Here is a 17862-nt window from a genome sequence, read left to right on the forward strand (position 1 = left end):
GTTGAATCATTTATTTGAATTACATATTAACAGCTTCTTAAATGTTGGTTTTTTGTTGACTTTAACAAGCCATGCCCAATGCCCCATCCTACTAATATTATGAAGGCGAAAGTTTGTTTGGATGTATAGATGTATGGATGTGTGGATGTATGGATGTTTGTTACTCTTTCACGCTTCACAAAACTACTGAACGGATTTTAATGAAACTTTACAATATCATAGCTTATACATCAGAATAACACATAGGCTACAATTTTAACCGACTTTCAAAACGGGGAAGGTGTTATATTCGTTTTCTTATGTTCAACGATTACTCCGCCGTTTGTTAACCGATTTTCATAATTCTTTTGGTATATAGGGTAATATCCCAATTTGGTATTATATTCACAAAAGTGGTGATCTGAAGAAGGATCCATAAGTAATCGAGGGAACTCCTCAAAATTTATAGGGAAACATGTGGTGACTTCGGTTTCGTGAAAAGTATTCTAAGCATATGCTACCAACAAGTAAGATTTTGCACCGAGGTATACCTGGTATAACTCCTGATTCTTTATAGATACAAGTTTGGGAGTTTCGGTGTTGTTTTAAGAACGGAAAGCATATGCTACTATACAAATTACAGTTTTGCTTGAACGCGTTAATCTCAGGAACTACAGGTCCGATTTAAAAACTTATTTCAGTGTTAGATAGCTCATTTATTGAGTAAGGCTATATAATATTATCACGCTAAGACTAATACGACCGAAGAAACTCAGGAAAATTTGGGAAAACGGGGAAATATTAGAAATTACGAACTACTGGAACAATTTTTATGGCAATATTTGGCACAGATATAGAGTAGACCAAATGAAGGGAGTAGGGACATAAGCTATTTTTTATGGGAAAATATTGTACGTTTTCCGTAAAATTCCTAATTTACGCGGGCGAAGCCGCGCGGGACATCTAGTATTCCATAAACTTTTAAGCTTCCCAAAAACAATAATAACGGTTTGTTACTTATTTTCTTATGTCTTTTTTTTCACTAAAGTTGGTGATATTACTTATATAAATGTTGAATTGAAAAAAAATCTCAAAATTTCGTTTTAAAAAAGGTGTTTAAATTATTTATTACCTCCGACAAAAATAGTATTTTAAGTTTTTATTATGTTTTTTAAGTATGTTGCTGTCTATAGCAGCATGCTCTCTTCATTAACCTTTAATAGAAAGAATATATAGAATGGTCACTATGAACAATGGAGAATGTTACTAGGTATGCCAAATTGCTTGAAATTTTGTCACAGTAAAGCCTGTATGTATACAAAATACAAATACACTAGTTTTTGTTGCAGTCAAAAATACCTTTTTTTTTTTTTTTTTTTTTTTTTTTTTTTTTTTTTTTTCACGCAGAGAAATGCATTAACGCATTCGACGCAGGGGATGGGGACTCCCGCTGCGGATATGTGGGGCTCGTCACGGCGAAGATGGTATGTGCCGCGACCCTACCCACTAAAACTCTGCGACGCTCCTCTCGCCACCCAAGACGAAGCCACGGGCACGACACACCCACCGCAACTCCGTCAGTGGCCGTCCGACCTTTGTCAGACCACACTCATTTGGGGGCGCTTCTCGCCCGGCAGGCCGACAGAGGCCCCACTTGGGGCTTGCTTGGGCTCTGGTGTCACGATGCACGGAGCGTTTTGTGCATCGTGACCCACTCTGGGACTCGAATTTGATGACGGCGTCCCCACGCCGCCACCACGAGTACCCCGGCTAGGGTGGATCATTGTGCTGGCGTCGCGCACGTCTCCGCCTTAGCCGTCTCGAGGGGTCGATCGCCTCCCTTTCCCTGCTGCGTTCGGCCTCCTCCTTGGCAGCTATAACCTCCTGGGCGAAGGTGTCAACTGCCGTCCACGCGGTCTCGCTACTCAGCATTGCTCGAATGATAGCTGGTAGCGAGAGGTCCTGTCCAATTGCGGCCACGAGGGCCGCACGCTGTCCTGTCCATGAGGGACAGACCATCACAGTGTGTTCGGCCGTGTCCCTTTCGTCGCCACAATGATGACACCTAGTGTCATTCTCTCTCCTTAGTCAAAAATACCTAGTAGTTTTGATTACATAGGCATTCAAAGTTTCGAAAAATATTGATTCCCGCTAACAGTCCCGCGACCGCTTGTGACGTCATATCACAATTCCGCCGCGCGGGCCCCATAGAATAAACGTGATTTTTTGCTGTATCTCAACAACGGCAACAGGTAGGCACTTGAAATTCTCACCAAAGTCTAAATTATATGTATACTTTAATTATAAACTATATTCTCTATTTTAGACGTCGTCTATTTTACACGTCAGAGACCGATGCTTCAGCACGAATGGGCCGGCTCGACCGGAGAAATACCACGTTCTCACAGAAAACTGGCGTGAAACAGCGCTTGCGCTGTGTTTCGCCTAGTGAGTGAGTTTACCGAAGGCCTAATCCCCTACCCTGTTCCCTTCCCTACCCTCCCCTATTCCCTTTCCATCCCATCCTTATCCTCCCCTATTACCCCGTTCCCCCTTAAAAGGCCGGCAACGCACCTGCAGCTCTTCTGATGCTGCGAGTGTCCATGGGCGACGGAAGTTGCTTTCCATCAGGTGACAGGTGAAATATATATAACGGTATGTGTATTCATGAGCGAGTCCGATTAGTAAAAAAATACAAATAAATAATCGGTCAAGTGCGAGTCGGACTGGTGCACGAAGAGTTCCGTACCGCTACAGTGATTTTTGTATGGGAGCCCCCCTTAAATTTTTATATTATTTTAATATTATTATTTAATATTAAAGTACACATAATATGATAGTGTCATAGATAATATAGTCCAGAACTACAGAACTTTTCAATCCTCATCGATAGATATTCAGGGATTTCAGCATTTAAACAACTAATTTAAGCATAGTAATATGCCAATATATCAATTTCATCAATTGCCATCATCATCACCATAAAGTTATTATGCCACGCTGCACGTATATACTAATATATATACAATAATAGGGTCATGATTGACGGACGGTATTTAATAGCTAAAACTGTAGTTATATAGCTTTTATTATTATACTACTCATAAACCGCCATCTGTCGTCGTCTATGATAACTATTTGAAACGTAACAAATATCCAGGGCTGTATTCAGAATTATTATTTTATTAACCGATTCAGTGCGGATGACACGGTAGTGTCATAGATGTTTTCAACGTGTGGCGTATTATATTCTGTGAATTAATAAACATACATAAGGTTTGCAACATCTGAATAAAAAAAATTAGTAAAACTACTCTAAGTCAACTCAAAACAACGTAGCCTTCCGTTAACATCAATGGTTTGGGCTCAACTAAACAGTAAACCTTTTTGAACGTGGCGGGTGACACGGTAGCCGTGTCATCTACTTCTATGGCGTATGACACGGATAACCTGTCACGAGAAAATTGTGTGCCGCCACGACTGAAAGTCTTCAAAAATGTGCGCCGCATTGAATCGGTTAAGTATCGCAATGACAGTTTTGTTTGCTAATGTTGACGCGCGCTGACTTTTGGCCAGCCGTAGGTAATTGATTAATTTTTTTTTCACAAAACTTTTGAAAAAGAGTACTTACCTATTACCTAGTACCCACCCCATTCCCTTCCCTACCCTATTACCTCTTAAAAGGCCGGCAACGCACCTGCAGCTCTTTTGATGTTGCGAGTGTCCATGGGCTACGAAAGTTGCTTTCCACCAGGTGACCCGTTTGCTCGTTTGTCTCCTTATTTTACATTAAAAATTCGGTCAAAATTCTAACCCTAATTTTAATGATTGACCTTATTATAATTAATATACATTTCTTAAAGTTCTGAGTACGTCCCATAATATTTAAGAATTTTGACAACTAGTGTAAGATAGCTGGACTACGTAGTAACATCAACATCGATCTAAGCTAGTAGTTTTGCTTTTACACGATAGGTGAAATATGGAAAAGTGGGCGGAGCTTGACACCCCCTCACCCCGCAAATTGTCACGCGTTGTTTCTTAAGGAAAGGGCATTGAGTAACTTTGTATGGACCTGTGGCGTCATTTTTTTCCAACGGCCAGGGATTAAACCAATACTATTTTGTAGCACTACATTAGAGAAACATATATTAGTAATAAAAATTGTTTTAAGTAATATCGGAGCTGAGCTAAGATTATTTTAGTATATTTATTTTTGCGCCTTATGTTTACAAAATCAAAAGTAATTAACGTTACTTTATGGAGCTATCCTTAACAGACAGGTATAGAAAGGGTATATTAATCTGTTGGATAAATATTTCTCACTAGCTATTGCCCACGACTTCGTCCGCGTCAAATATATGAATAATTTAGGTATTGTTCCCATTATTTTACAATGACGATTATTTCCAGTATTTAGCGAATTTTGGCCATAGTTCAGTATGAGTTATGACGCCGGACGCCACCATTCGGCAGAATTTTTAGTCTAGCTTTTAATCTACTTCCCGGCTCATACACGTGGAGCTGAAAGAAAGTTTATTAAATTATATTAAAGAATATTAAATATTTACTTACACAAAAAATATAAAAAAATCAAAACGGCCCTCTTTAACGGCATTTTTTTGCAAAAGAAAAATAAATAGTTAAAAAACTCATTAAATGATGGCGTAGTTGTATGTTGGTTAAGTCATTCTTCTAAAATGTACGAATAACTAAAATAAAAATAAATGATGAAATGACTTGTACTTGTGTCTTAGATATCTACAGGTTGTAACCAAAACTAAGTAATAATTATAGTGATCTCTTGGCGTACCTAACTCATCGTTGGGCTCAGGCAATCGAGTCGAAGGGAGAAGCATTGGCTGTTAGTTTGGACATTGCGAAGGCCTTCGATCGGGTATCGCATAAAGCGCTGCTTTCAAAGCTTCCATCATACGGGCAGCCCGAGAAATTATGCAAGTGGGTCACAAGTTTCTTAGCAGATAGAAGCATAAAGGTCGTAGTTAACGGCGAATGCTCGGAAACTCAGTCTGTTGATGCTGGCGTCCCTCAGGGCTGTGTGCTATCGCCTACCTTATTCATACTGCATATCAATGATATGTTAAAGACCAACGGCAATCAACTCAACTCAACTCAACTCAACTCAAAAATTTTTATTCAGAATAAATTTTTTCAAATATTCTCTAAACGTCGGGGCTACACAGATGCCTACCACCGGTTCGGGAACTAACCCGGCGAGAAGAACCGGCGTAAGAAACTCGCACGGGGCCATCTTTTTCTAAAAAGATGGAAAATTACAAAAAATATATTATTATAAAATAACAGTGTCATTATGACTAAATAAAATACAACGAATGTACAATTATTATACATATTATAATGAAACAGCTCTGCAGGGGGCGACCTTATTCCCATGGTGTACTATCATTCATGAAATCAGTAACTTTATAGTACGCTTTGGTACACAAACGTTCTTTAACAACTTTTTTAAATCTATTAATTGAGAGATTTTGAACGCTTTCTGGGATCTTATTATAAAGGCGTATACATTGACCTTTAAAAGAATTTTTGACTTTAGTAAGTCTAGTCACCGGAATTTCAAGCTTATGTTTATTACGAGTATTTCTCCCATGGGTATCACATTTTTTCGTGAATTGATATATATTCTTTTTAACATATAATACATTTGATAGGACATATTGAGAAGCAACAGTTAAGATTCCAGTTTCCTTAAATTTTTCTCTAAGTGAAGTATTACGGGCCAACTTGTAGATTGCCCGCACAGCTCGCTTCTGCAGCACAAAAATTGTATTTATATCTGCAGCATTGCCCCACAGCAAAATGCCGTAGGACATAATACTATGAAAGTAACTAAAATACACTAGACGTGCTGTTGTTTCATCTGAAAATTGTCTAATCTTACTTACTGCATATGCTGCTGAACTGAGTCTGTCGGCCAACCCAGCAATATGAGGGCCCCACTGAAGCTTGGAGTCTAGTGTAATACCTAAAAATACAGCTGTATCCACTAGCTCCATAACATCACCATTTAAAAGCACATTGGTTTCCGTTTGCCTTACATTGGGCAATTTGAATTTAATACATTTTGTTTTTTTACTATTAAGTAAAAGATTATTAACACTAAACCAATGTACAATCTTTGAGAGAGCATTATTTACTTCGTCATAACACGCATTAAGCCGTTTGATATTGAATGTAAGAGATGTATCATCAGCAAATAATACTATCCCATGTTTATCTTTAATTAAGAATGGCAGGTCATTTATATAAATAAGAAACAGGAAGGGTCCTAATATAGACCCCTGTGGGACCCCCATTTCAATTTTTGCACCAGCAGATTTTTTACCATTTATCTCAACCCTCTGAGTTCTATTTGACAAGTACGATTTTAGGAGGGCGAGTGCTGTGCCTTTTATGCCATAGTGACAGAGTTTCCTGACCAATGTTTTGTGTTGCACGCAATCAAAGGCCTTTGAGAGATCGCAAAGAACTCCTAGAGCATCCTGCGACGTCTCCCAGGCATTAAAAATACTACTGATCAATTCAACGCCTGCGTCTGTAGTAGATCGTCCCTTTGTAAATCCAAATTGTTTATTATGTAAAATATTATTTATATTAAAGTGCGTTAGTAATTGATTCAGTATTATCTTTTCATAAATTTTACTCAATGTCGGTAAAATAGATATAGGTCGGAAATTAGACGGGTCCAACTTACTACCAGATTTAAAAAGAGGTAAAACTTTACTGTGTTTCATTAGATCAGGAAATACGCCACTTTTTATACAATCATTAAATATAGTCGCTAAGTAGGGCGCGATAACATCGATTATAGATTTAATAACTTTCATTGATAGGCCCCACAAATCAGTAGTGTTCTTAATATTTAGTAAATTGAAAGTTTTTAAAATGTCTTCAGGACCTACTTCTTTAAATCTAAAGTCGATATCACATTCATTTACATTTTCTTTAAGTAACAATATAGCATCATCAGGAGAGTCCTTTAGGTTACTTGTAATTGAAACTGGAATGTCAGCGAAAAATTTCTCAAAAGCAGTCGCAACATCATTGTCGGAAGTTATATTTTTGTTATCTATATTTAATTTAAAATCTGAGTTGTGACTGGCGACTCTTCCAGTTTCACTTGCTATTATTTGCCACGTTGTCTTTACTTTATTTTTTGAATTCTTAATTTTATTTCTAATGTGAATAGATTTGGCAGCCCTGCAGACTTGTTTAAATATTTTTGAATATAATCTTACATAGTTTATAAAGTGTTCACTTTGATTTATAGTCCTTTCATTATAAAGGTCATACAGTTTTAATCTGCTTTTCATAATACCTGGTGTAGCCCATTCACTAAATTTACTCTTATTGTTTTTTCCAACTGTCTTAGAGGTGAAGGTAGTATCAAAATGGTTTTTAATTAATTTGAAAAGATTACCAAATGTCATATCTGGACTACTATGATATTCTAAATTTCCAATCTTAGATATAATTTCACCCCTAAACTTCTCAATACGTTTATCATTAATTGGAATACAAGTACTTTTGTTTTTACATACTTTTTTGAAATTCTTGTTCATGGGGAAAATAGCTCGTTGTCCACAGTGATCAGAGCTTAGTATGTTTAAGACTTCTTTCTTAAAGGAGTCTATATTGGTAAAAATATTATCAATGCATGTAGCAGAGTTGCCACTGATCCTTGTGGGTTCATAAAACAAATTTGTCAAATTATATGATCTTAACAAAGAAGTGAATCTAACAGTGGTTGAATTATTGTCTAAAATATTTATATTAAAATCACCACAAAGTAAAATGTGTTTGTTAGATGCACTTATTTTTGTTAATAAAATCTCCATGTCCTTTTCAAATATATCATATAATCCTAGTGGAGGCCTGTATACACATATAATAATAAAGTTTCCCACCTCTACGCAGGCTATTTCAGTTGTTCGTTCTGTAGAGAGGCTCACTAAGTCCTTACGTTCTTTATATTTTAAATTCTTGTTAATTGTATGAGTGAACCACCTCTTATGGCTTTTTCTCTGCAGAAAGAACTTGCCAGCTGGTGCATACTATAATTTAACATTATTTCATTTTTCTTGAACCAATGTTCAGTAATACATAAAATATCTACATTATTGTTATTTAAAAATAAATCAATTTCTAGTTCCTTATTTGACATTCCTTGTATATTTTGATGCACCAGCGTAAGTGAACTAAGTTTACTATTTTGAATTAGATCTACAATGCTAGAGACATCCTCTGTTGTCTTATAAATCATTGCTTTGCAGATAATAGATGCTGTTTATACCGGCTCCCCCAATATTTCTCGGATAAATATAATTGAAAGTCGAAACGAACTTGTGTCTATAATAGAGAATTCATTGGAGAAAGTCTCTGAATGGGGCAGACGTAACTTAGTCCAATTCAACCCCGTCAAGACACAAGTCTGCGCGTTCACCGCTAAAAAGTCGCCTATGGTCGTATATCCTCGTTTTGAGGGCACATCTTTAACCATCTCTTCTAGCATTGAAATACTTGGCGTTAGCATATCGAGTGAAGTCCAGATCCGATATCATCTAGAGGGTAAGGCCAAGTTAGCCTCGAAGAAGCTTGGTGTTCTTAACAGAGCGAGACACTACTTCAGTCCGGACCAACGCCTACAACTTTACAAGGCGCAGGTTCGGCCTCATATGGAATATTGTTCTCATCTCTGGGCAGGGGCGCCTAAATACCAACCGTTCTCTCTGGATCGTATCCAACGAAGGGTCGCTCGAATTGTTTACGGTCATAATGTTTCAAACAGCTTGGACCCCTTGGAATTACGCCGAGATGTAGCTTCACTCTACATCCTCTATCGGTTGTATCACGGGGAGTGCTCTGAGGAATTGTTCGAAATCATACCACCTGCAACTTTTCGCCATCGTCCCACGCGAAAAATATACCATCCTCTATTACCTTGATGAGTGGCAGTCTTCCACGGTGCGTTTCTCGCGTAACTTTCTGCCGCGCACTGTAAAACTCTGGAACGAACTGTCACCAGCATTTCCGGACCTATACGACCTGCAAACCTTCAAGAAGAGAGCGTATTCCCTCTTAAAAGGCCGGCAACGCACCTGCAGCAGCTCTTCTGATGTTGCGGGTGTCCATGGGCGACGGTAGTTGCTTTCCATCAGGTGACCCGTTTGCTCGTGTGCCCCCTCATTTTATATAAAAAAAAACTTTAGTTAGAGTCTATTATATTATGTGCAGCGCTGAAAGACATTTTTTTTTGTGATTTGCATGGGCAAGTGCCCTGGCGTAAACAGTTTCCCCATACAAAAGTAAAAAAAAAATGTTCTCTTTCAGCGCTACTACTTTTACACTAAACTCTATACACGAGACTCATACACAGTACACACCCTAAAGTATAATCACTTAGTTTTGTTATACCTTGTATACTAATATTATGAAGCTGAAGTGTTTGTGTGTTTGAAAGAGCTAATCTCAGGAACTGCTCATTCGATTTGAAAAAATATTTTTGTGTTGGATAGCCCATATATCAAAGAAGGCTTTAAGCTAATAAATAATGCCATTTTTAATTTAATTTTCTGAGTATTCATGTTATGATTGAATTTACTTTTAATTGAAAATACGAACTTAAAATGCCTAATATCTCGGCTCCGATATAGTTTAGCTATATGTCCCCCATAAAAAAGTTTACTCCCCTTGATATGTTCTTTCATAATATGCCGGTTTGTGGAGTGGCCGCGAAATTAGAAAATGACGCCAATATTACCCAAACCCCTTTGATTACCACACCTCCTCTCTGTATTAGCTCCGTGGAAACAAGATAGAATTTCTGAGCCCCTAGCCAAGACTTTTTCTTTATCGCTTCTTTATACAGGGTGCAATTTAACCTTCCTGCCAAATTTGGATATATTGATCCTTGTTAAAAATAAAAATACACGTATTTCTTCTTTCATAATCACTCAGTACTAAAATTTTGAGAAATAGCCTCCGAAAGTTATTCTACCAAACACCACAAAATATGGACACATGCGCGGCCCGGCCCCGCCCCGCCCTTCCATTGATATTCTTGCAGTGACGGATTAAGACTACTTGATGCCCTAAGCAATCCATGCCTGTGGGCCCTCCTATCCGTATCTCAACTAGAATCGGTCTTTGAACCTTTACTCTTTTGGTGCCCCTTCAGACGTGATGCCCTAGGCAATTGCTTAATTTGATTAAGGGCTAATCCGTCACTGCATTCTTGTTATTATCATAAGTTGCGAATTTTCCCTTCATACTTTGACGAACTTAGGACCGTCAAATGTAAAGGACATAGACAGGTATGTTTAGAATAAAATTAATTGACACACATCAAAAGAATCGAAAATTACAACTTTTTAAGTACGAAAAATAAGCACTTTAGAAATTTATAATAAATCTAAACCACATCCTTTGCATTTAGGCGTATTTAAAAAATTCAATTAACTTATGTACACAGTACAACTAATTAAAAAATAAAAATCAAAACAACCCACCTCTAAATCTTATTTACTTCCATTTTGTCTACACTTAGCATAGTTCAAACGAGTTCAAACTGCAATCCGTTTTGCTCTAAGCAGAGTCTAGCGCGTTTTGCACATTGTCAAGACTTTAAAAGTTTGTTAAGCACAACTTTGTCACTTTTAACCTCGTCAGACACATGTCTTCGAGGCTGGCTAGGCGTGTGCAGGTGTTGCGAAGTGCGAACTGTCCATAATCCGAGTCTTTGATTGTCTCGCGATTCAGATTCAGGGTACAGCTGCTGCATTCGAGAATCATCAATCAGCTGTTACGAAGACAAGGAACGCTTTCTTGCTCGTACAGTCTCTGGGTTTCGCGTAAACTTTCGCCACTCAAAATGTAGCCTCCACCTATGCCTCCACATTTAATAACACCCGATCGTGGTTAGGGTACATTGTAACAGACACTAATTAAAGCGCGGGGGGCGGGGGGCCGTGACAAACAAAATAATTACGTGTTAGCTATACAACTCCGCGCGTGGTACTAAACGGTCGCCGGCGACCGGCGGGCGGCGGGCCTCCCGCCTCCCACCCCGCGCGTCACCCCCGCTTTACCCCTACGCATAACCGGTCTCGACTGGATATCTGTGCGGCGCGATGTACTAGCTCGGTCGCAATATCGTAATTATTATTAACTTATGAAGTGACCATTGTGCATCGAATTTTTTTGGGATAAAATATATTATTGTAAAAAAATTAACACCCTATTTTGGTTGAATGGACTCACCTAATGAAACATAAGCCCCAAAAAAAATTTGGCAGGTAGGTTTAATTGCACCCTGTAGAGTCGCCGATCAAAATTTATGGAATTGACATTACACGCGTCGAACCTCAACTTCATAATATTATCGAAAGCCTATTAGTAGAGGAGGGGAGGGTGCTATTTTTGTAGTCACTCGAGCGTCATGGAGACTTAGTAGGTTTTGTACATTAGATAAACTGATTAAAAAATAATAAGAGAGTTTTTAATTTTAGTGGTGGCTTCAGAAACTGCAGCCATTTTAAAGTTTTGAAAAAAAAAAATGTTTAGAAAATTGCTTATTTAAGTCAGTTATAAATATATTTTAGACAGCAAGGACTAAATCATTTAGTTTTGGTGCAAAATAAAAATATGAAGCTTTACTTTTTTATATTTTAAAATGTACCTACAGGCTTACCAAACCTTTGAATCATCAAAGCTTTATATGGAAGATTCTTTGATGTATACTAAACATCCAGTATCTTAATCTGACAGATCCGATGACATATCAATGTAAGAAAAAAAATTAACCCACTACATGATAAATCTAATTTCTATACAATAATAATTAGACACATGTCGGAAGCCTCTACAAGCTTAATTTGACACGCTGGAGCTACTCCCGAAATCCCCTCTTCCCCTCCCCAACTATATGTCAATTTAATCTATCTATCTATCCTGACCTTTAGGTCTACGGCTATTGCAAGCGTCGTTCGTGTGCTCGCAGGTGACTGACGTAACCGATTTTTGCACTAAATGTGCGAGAACATTGAGCGCAAGTCAGTACCCCTCCTACATAATGATAGTGTATGGTTACAGGTGGTCGAGCCTTGAGCGCGTCGCGTTTAGCATCTAGCTCGGCCACACGCACTTTCTCATACTCTGACACCTTAGTGCTCACGGTCCGCTTCCATAGTGATCGGTCCGCAGCCATTGTCTCCCATTGTGACGGATCTAAGTCACACTTCTTCATGTGGCGCATGAGCACGTCTTTGTACCGCTGTAATTGGCCGCCTTGTTTTCGCTTGCCATTACTAAGTTCAGAATAAAAGACGCGCTTGGCCACAGCAGTGTTAGGCATCCGAGAGAGATGGCCGCACCACTTCAATGGGGATTGTCCATTTTTTTTTTTAAATTTTGCTTTTTACAAAAACATTTCGAGGAATAAGGCCAGTGATCGTTTTTCTGTATATAGACGAAAAAAATACCCATTAGTTACTTATATTTTTGAACAAATATGTTTAACCTTTGTTTGACCTTCAATGGCGTTAAGTTAGCAATAAATTCGACCAACATTACGTTTCGAACTTTTGGTAAGCTTCTCGTATCAGCTTTCACATAATGTGAACTTGCATTTGACGAACCAGCCATTATAAATAAGATTGAAAGGAAAAAACATACTGCAGAGGTCAATTATTGGCCGCCGATGATGACGTCAGAGCGAAACTTTAAAAATTTATTGAGAAAACACTAGCCAATGAATTTCAAAATTATGTAATTTATATTCTTAAAATACATTATTTTAACGAAAAAAAATATAAAAAGTACATGTGATTTTTTTTGGACAATGCCCATTGCCGTTTCATTAGATATGCCTCTATACCGCTGACATTAGCTCGTCGTAGAACTTCCGTGTTTCGAACACGTTGGGACCAATGGATGTTCATAATGTCGCGTAGGCATATTAGATGGAATTTATCTAATGTGCGGATATGCTTGCGGTATAGGACCCACGTTTCAGATGCATACAGCACATTGGGCAGAACGACTGCCATGTATACAGCCACCTTCGTAGTGAGCTTTATGTCGTGTGAGCAGAACACCTTGAGACGAAGCTTGCCAAATGCTGTTGCAGCTACTCCAATTCTGCTGTTGACCTTGTCATCAAGGAGGCACTTAGATGATATAGTGCTGCCTAGATATTTGAACTTGTCCACAAGTTTAAGTGAGTCGTTACCGAGTTTGATGTCGAGCGAAGGTCTACGCAGTGTATCCAGAGCCATTACCTCAGTTTTCTTTACACTGATTTTTAGGCCAAATCTTCGACATGACTCATTGAGACTCTCCATAAGTCTTTGTAGACCCTCCGAGGATTCCGCCACAAAACACAAATCGTCTGTATACATCATCTCGGTGATGATCATGTGAGACACTTTGGTGTGAGCTTTAAGCCTGGCTAGGTTGAAGACTCCGCCGCCGTCGATACGATACCGAATACGAATTCCCTCGGATAAAGTCTGCAGGGCCTCTCGAACTACTACAGCAAAGTACAAAGCGAACAGAGTTGGTGCGAGCACGCAGCCTTGCTTAACGCCGCAGCTCAACGGAAAGAACTCTGATTGCTCGCCGTGTACATTGACACATCAACGCATACCATTATGCAGGAGTCGGATCATTCTAACAAACTTATCCGTGCATCCAAGTTTCGATTGTACCATCCATAAAGCTTCTCGAGGCACACTATTAAAGGCTTTTTCTAAGTCAACGAAACATAGTAAAAGTGGTTGACCTTGTTCTCGGCTTTTCTATTGAAGTTGGCGGATAGAGAAAATAGCCTCACATGTGCCCCGATTAGGCCGGAAGCCATAGTGGGTCTCGGGCAAAATGTCTTCAGACAAGGGTATCAAGCGGTTTAGTAGGACTCGAGCAAAAACCTTCCCCGGGGCAGTTAACAGGGAAATACCTCTATAAGAATTGCATTCAGCTCTGTCGCCTTTGTTCTTGTAAAGTGGGCAAATACAAGAGACTTTAAAGTCATCGGGCACACGTTCTTCAGTCCATAGTTGAGCGAAAAGTTTGAAAATGACTTGATGCAATTCTGAGCCACCATACTTCAACAATTCCCCAAGTACATGGTCAACGCCGACCGCTTTGTTGTTCTTTTGTTGCTGTACAGCAACGACGACCTCCTGCAGCGTCAGCGGGCTATCCAACTCATTAATCGTGGACAATGCAGACATTGAGCTGATGTGGGCGAGTGGGTCAATATTGAGCAAGTTGTTAAAGTGATCTGTCTGTACCGTCGATAGCACCTAATTAATAACGCAATCCCGAGTTATTTTGCTAACTTTGTCATGCTAGCTTCACATACGTCTAAAAATGTCACATCAGTTAATAATTTGGCTACAAAAATTGCATAGCTTTTTACGTGTGTTTACGGATTCTCATTACTTGAGCTATAGTTTATCGATATCATGAACTAAATGATATGTCCCTTTGTTCCCTTTAATCTTTAAAACTACTCAACGGATTTTGATGATTCTTTCAGTGTTAGATAGCCGATTTATCGAGGAAGGCTATAGGCTATATTTTATCACATTAAGACTAATTGGAGCGAAGAAATAGAGGAAAATATGGAAAAAACGGAAAAGTATTTGAAAGGGCTAATTTGAACACGCTAATCTCAGGAATTACTGGTCCGATTTGAAAAAATCTTTCAGTGTTAGATAGCCCATTTACTGAGGAAGGCTATAGCCTATAGGCTATATTTTATCACGCTAAGGAGAATGTAAAAAAACGGGGGAAATTATTTGAAAGAGCTTATCTCGCGAACTACTGGAGCAATTTTTATGTTATTTGGCACAGATAATAAGTAGACCACGTAAAGGATAATAGGCTATCGATTGTAATCGTTTTTCAGTGGCTATATATGTTATACCCGTGCGACGCCGGGGCGGGCCGCTAGTTTATAATATTATTAATATAGTATACATAATAATTATGGTCGCCGACCGGTGTACCTATCACATTCGACCTTGTTTAATATAGCAACAAGGTGCCGTGGTGGTGAACCGCAAATACCATTGACTATCGAAGAGAAAAGATTATAATATTATGAATACAATAATAATAATTAATAGTGTATACGACATTCTACAATCGACGTGTACAAGCATTTAGCATAATAAAGAAACATATTTCATTCAAATTAAGTGCTTAGGCCGTAGGGAAATCAACTCCATACTAAGATTTTCTTATACATATTCGAGAGTTATTTTTGTAGATATCGTATAAAAAATTTGATAAAACTAATAAACTCATAATTGTAACACATACAATATGTACACTTTATTTCCATTAATAAAAATATTTCAGTTCAGACAGATGTGGCAGTTTTAATTATTTTCTTTGAAAGTGTTCCAAATTCGCATATGTGCCGGTAGTAGTAACAGTACAGAGTTTTATAGCGCAGTAAAAGTATAATACGGTGCTACTATCCCAGTTGGAAGTAGGTACTGTAAGTCGCCGGTTAGACGCTCAAATTTTCATCAATATCAATCCGGTATAGATCCGTTCTGGCGCCAAAATTTAAATTGACAATTTTAAACCGCATTTTTGCAGTAAATTCCAGTGTTTTATTTTTTTTAATATACTTGTGGTCTATTCTACATGGAGTTCTTTAAAATAAACACAAAAATAAAAATATCGCATCTTATTATTGTTAAAGATTGTCAGCTGGTATAGTTTGAAGAAAGAAGTCGTACACTGATCCATCGCAAATACACACATCAATAATAATTTAGGAATATTGGTTGTTTCTTTTCTCTCGACTATTTCATGTGTGTATATCAACGTACTTTCTTTGTACTCTGCGACCGGACTTTACCTGCTGTAAACTTTACTTTTTTCCTACACTACAATTAGTTAAGTACTAAATTGCCTTTTCGCATGTTCCAGGAAACTCGTCGCGCAATTCAGTCGCGAGGAGACGTCACTGCTGGTCCTCCGCGTGATGGTGGGCCTGATAATCCTGTACGACTGGGTCCACCCCTCCGGCGCCTTCTGCCGCTCCTCGTCGGTTGACGTGAAAGGCTGCGTCAAGTTCCTCCAGCAGCAGCCGCCGCCGCAGGCCGAGTCCCTCCTCAACGCCCTAAGGTACACCACCAAACACCTGAACAGCCAGTCCACCCCGAAAAATATAAAGACGCTGCTAGCGGCGTGAGGACACCATTCCAGCCTTGCATGTTGCTGTGGGGAATAGACGGGGATTCTGCTTCATTGTCTATGGTTTCGCCGTGTATATTGTCTATGGATGTGTTGCTTCATATAATATAATATCTATGGGTGGGTTTATACCTAAGATGAGGCGCGTAAAGAGGCTCATTCACGGCAGTCCTGCCGTGAATGGGCCTCTTTAAGGCGATACAAGGAATTTCAAGCGGCATCAAGCTACTTGACATTTCGATTTTGTATTGATTTTTTGTCGAAAGTCGCCTCGTTGCGGTGTGAACTTACCGTTACGGTCATTTTGTCATCGTATTTTATTGTCACAATAATTTGCCACCATGTGTGTTTATGATTATATTAAGTATATAAGTTAAAATCGTCATGTAAAGATTGAGGGCAACAAGTACATTTTGGCGCATGTCAATGAAGTTAGCTGCAACATTTTTATAAACCCCACACCTATTAGCCAAAATTTTGTTTCAATAATTTTTACATGACAATTCACAATGTAATTTAAGCACAATATTATACAAGATGCAATTAAACCTTCCGGCCAAATTTTTAAATAGGTAAATGGACTCTTCTAAGAGTCCCCGGAAGGTTTAATTGCACCCTATATATTCGATTCATGTTTTAACTATAATATTTTCCGTGTGATAATTTAAACTTCGTGGCTTAGTCAAATCTGCATTACCTATATATGTTAGCTTATGTAATCTATAAGTAGTTTTTATCATTTTCGTCACTCAAGGCTCCCGCCGCACACAGGAGCGTTATTATCGGTCGATAATAACGCATGCGTTATTGCGATATCTGTTTTCAGTACATTTTGTGTTAGGATGGTCATGTAGTTAGTTACACACTGTTTCGAAAATAACGCAATTTTCTTGCATACCTGAGAGAGATGGTCATAATAGTGCAGTCGCGGCGCGGCGCTCTCTCGTAAGAAATATCGGGCGATAAAAACACAGAGCCTGTGTGCAAAGAATCGGGACACATTACCGCATGCGTTATCATCGACCGATAATAACGCGCCTGTGTGCGGGATCTTTTACACGTCGAGTGTAGTCTGAAGTTAGCAGCTTATCTGACACAAAGTTCCTTAAAACGTCAAGAGCACAATACATAGCTAATTTCAGACTAGACACTTGATTTGAAACTTTGGCACACACCCCTAATTACTATCGTATTTATTATCGTTGTAATATATTATGTGATTATTCATAAATTTTATCGCAAATATTTTACCATACCTATAGGTTGTCACCGATATAATTTCATTACACGCTTCTAAAGCTAGGTACGAGAAAACAATCCCTTTTCCCACAGAGTGCAAGGTGTAGCCTGTATATACAATAAATTGAGGTACAGGCGCCTAGAGTTTATGAACAGTAGAGTTTATGAACAGTAATAGTAATACTAAGAAATGCCTTGAAATTTTTAAAATATATTAAATAGATCGAGTATTTTAAGAGTCCGTATACGAAATTTTGCCGATTTCGCTGACTAACAGACGTGACTTAACAGTTAAAATACAGTATTTCTATAAGTTTTAATGCACAACATGTAAGATCATTTCAATTATAATCTAATGTTGGAGCTAGATTTTTGTTTTTTTTTAAG

The 17862-nt window shown here is 38.5% G+C and overlaps 1 protein-coding gene across 1 annotated transcript in view; it reads left to right on the top strand.

The window, feature by feature from the left end:
• Positions 1-16810, top strand: part of LOC121738796 (CYFIP-related Rac1 interactor A) — an 86956-nt gene extending 70146 nt beyond the window's left edge. The window contains exon 4 of the mRNA XM_042131042.1: positions 15970-16810. Within this exon, the coding sequence (XP_041986976.1) occupies positions 15970-16234 (265 nt within the window). The 3' untranslated portion in view covers positions 16235-16810. The remainder of the gene's footprint in view (positions 1-15969) is intronic.
• The last annotated feature ends 1052 nt before the right edge of the window (positions 16811-17862 follow it).

The sequence above is a fragment of the Aricia agestis genome, chromosome Z, assembly GCF_905147365.1.
Source record: "Aricia agestis chromosome Z, ilAriAges1.1, whole genome shotgun sequence".
NCBI classification, from domain to species: Eukaryota; Metazoa; Arthropoda; class Insecta; order Lepidoptera; family Lycaenidae; genus Aricia; species Aricia agestis.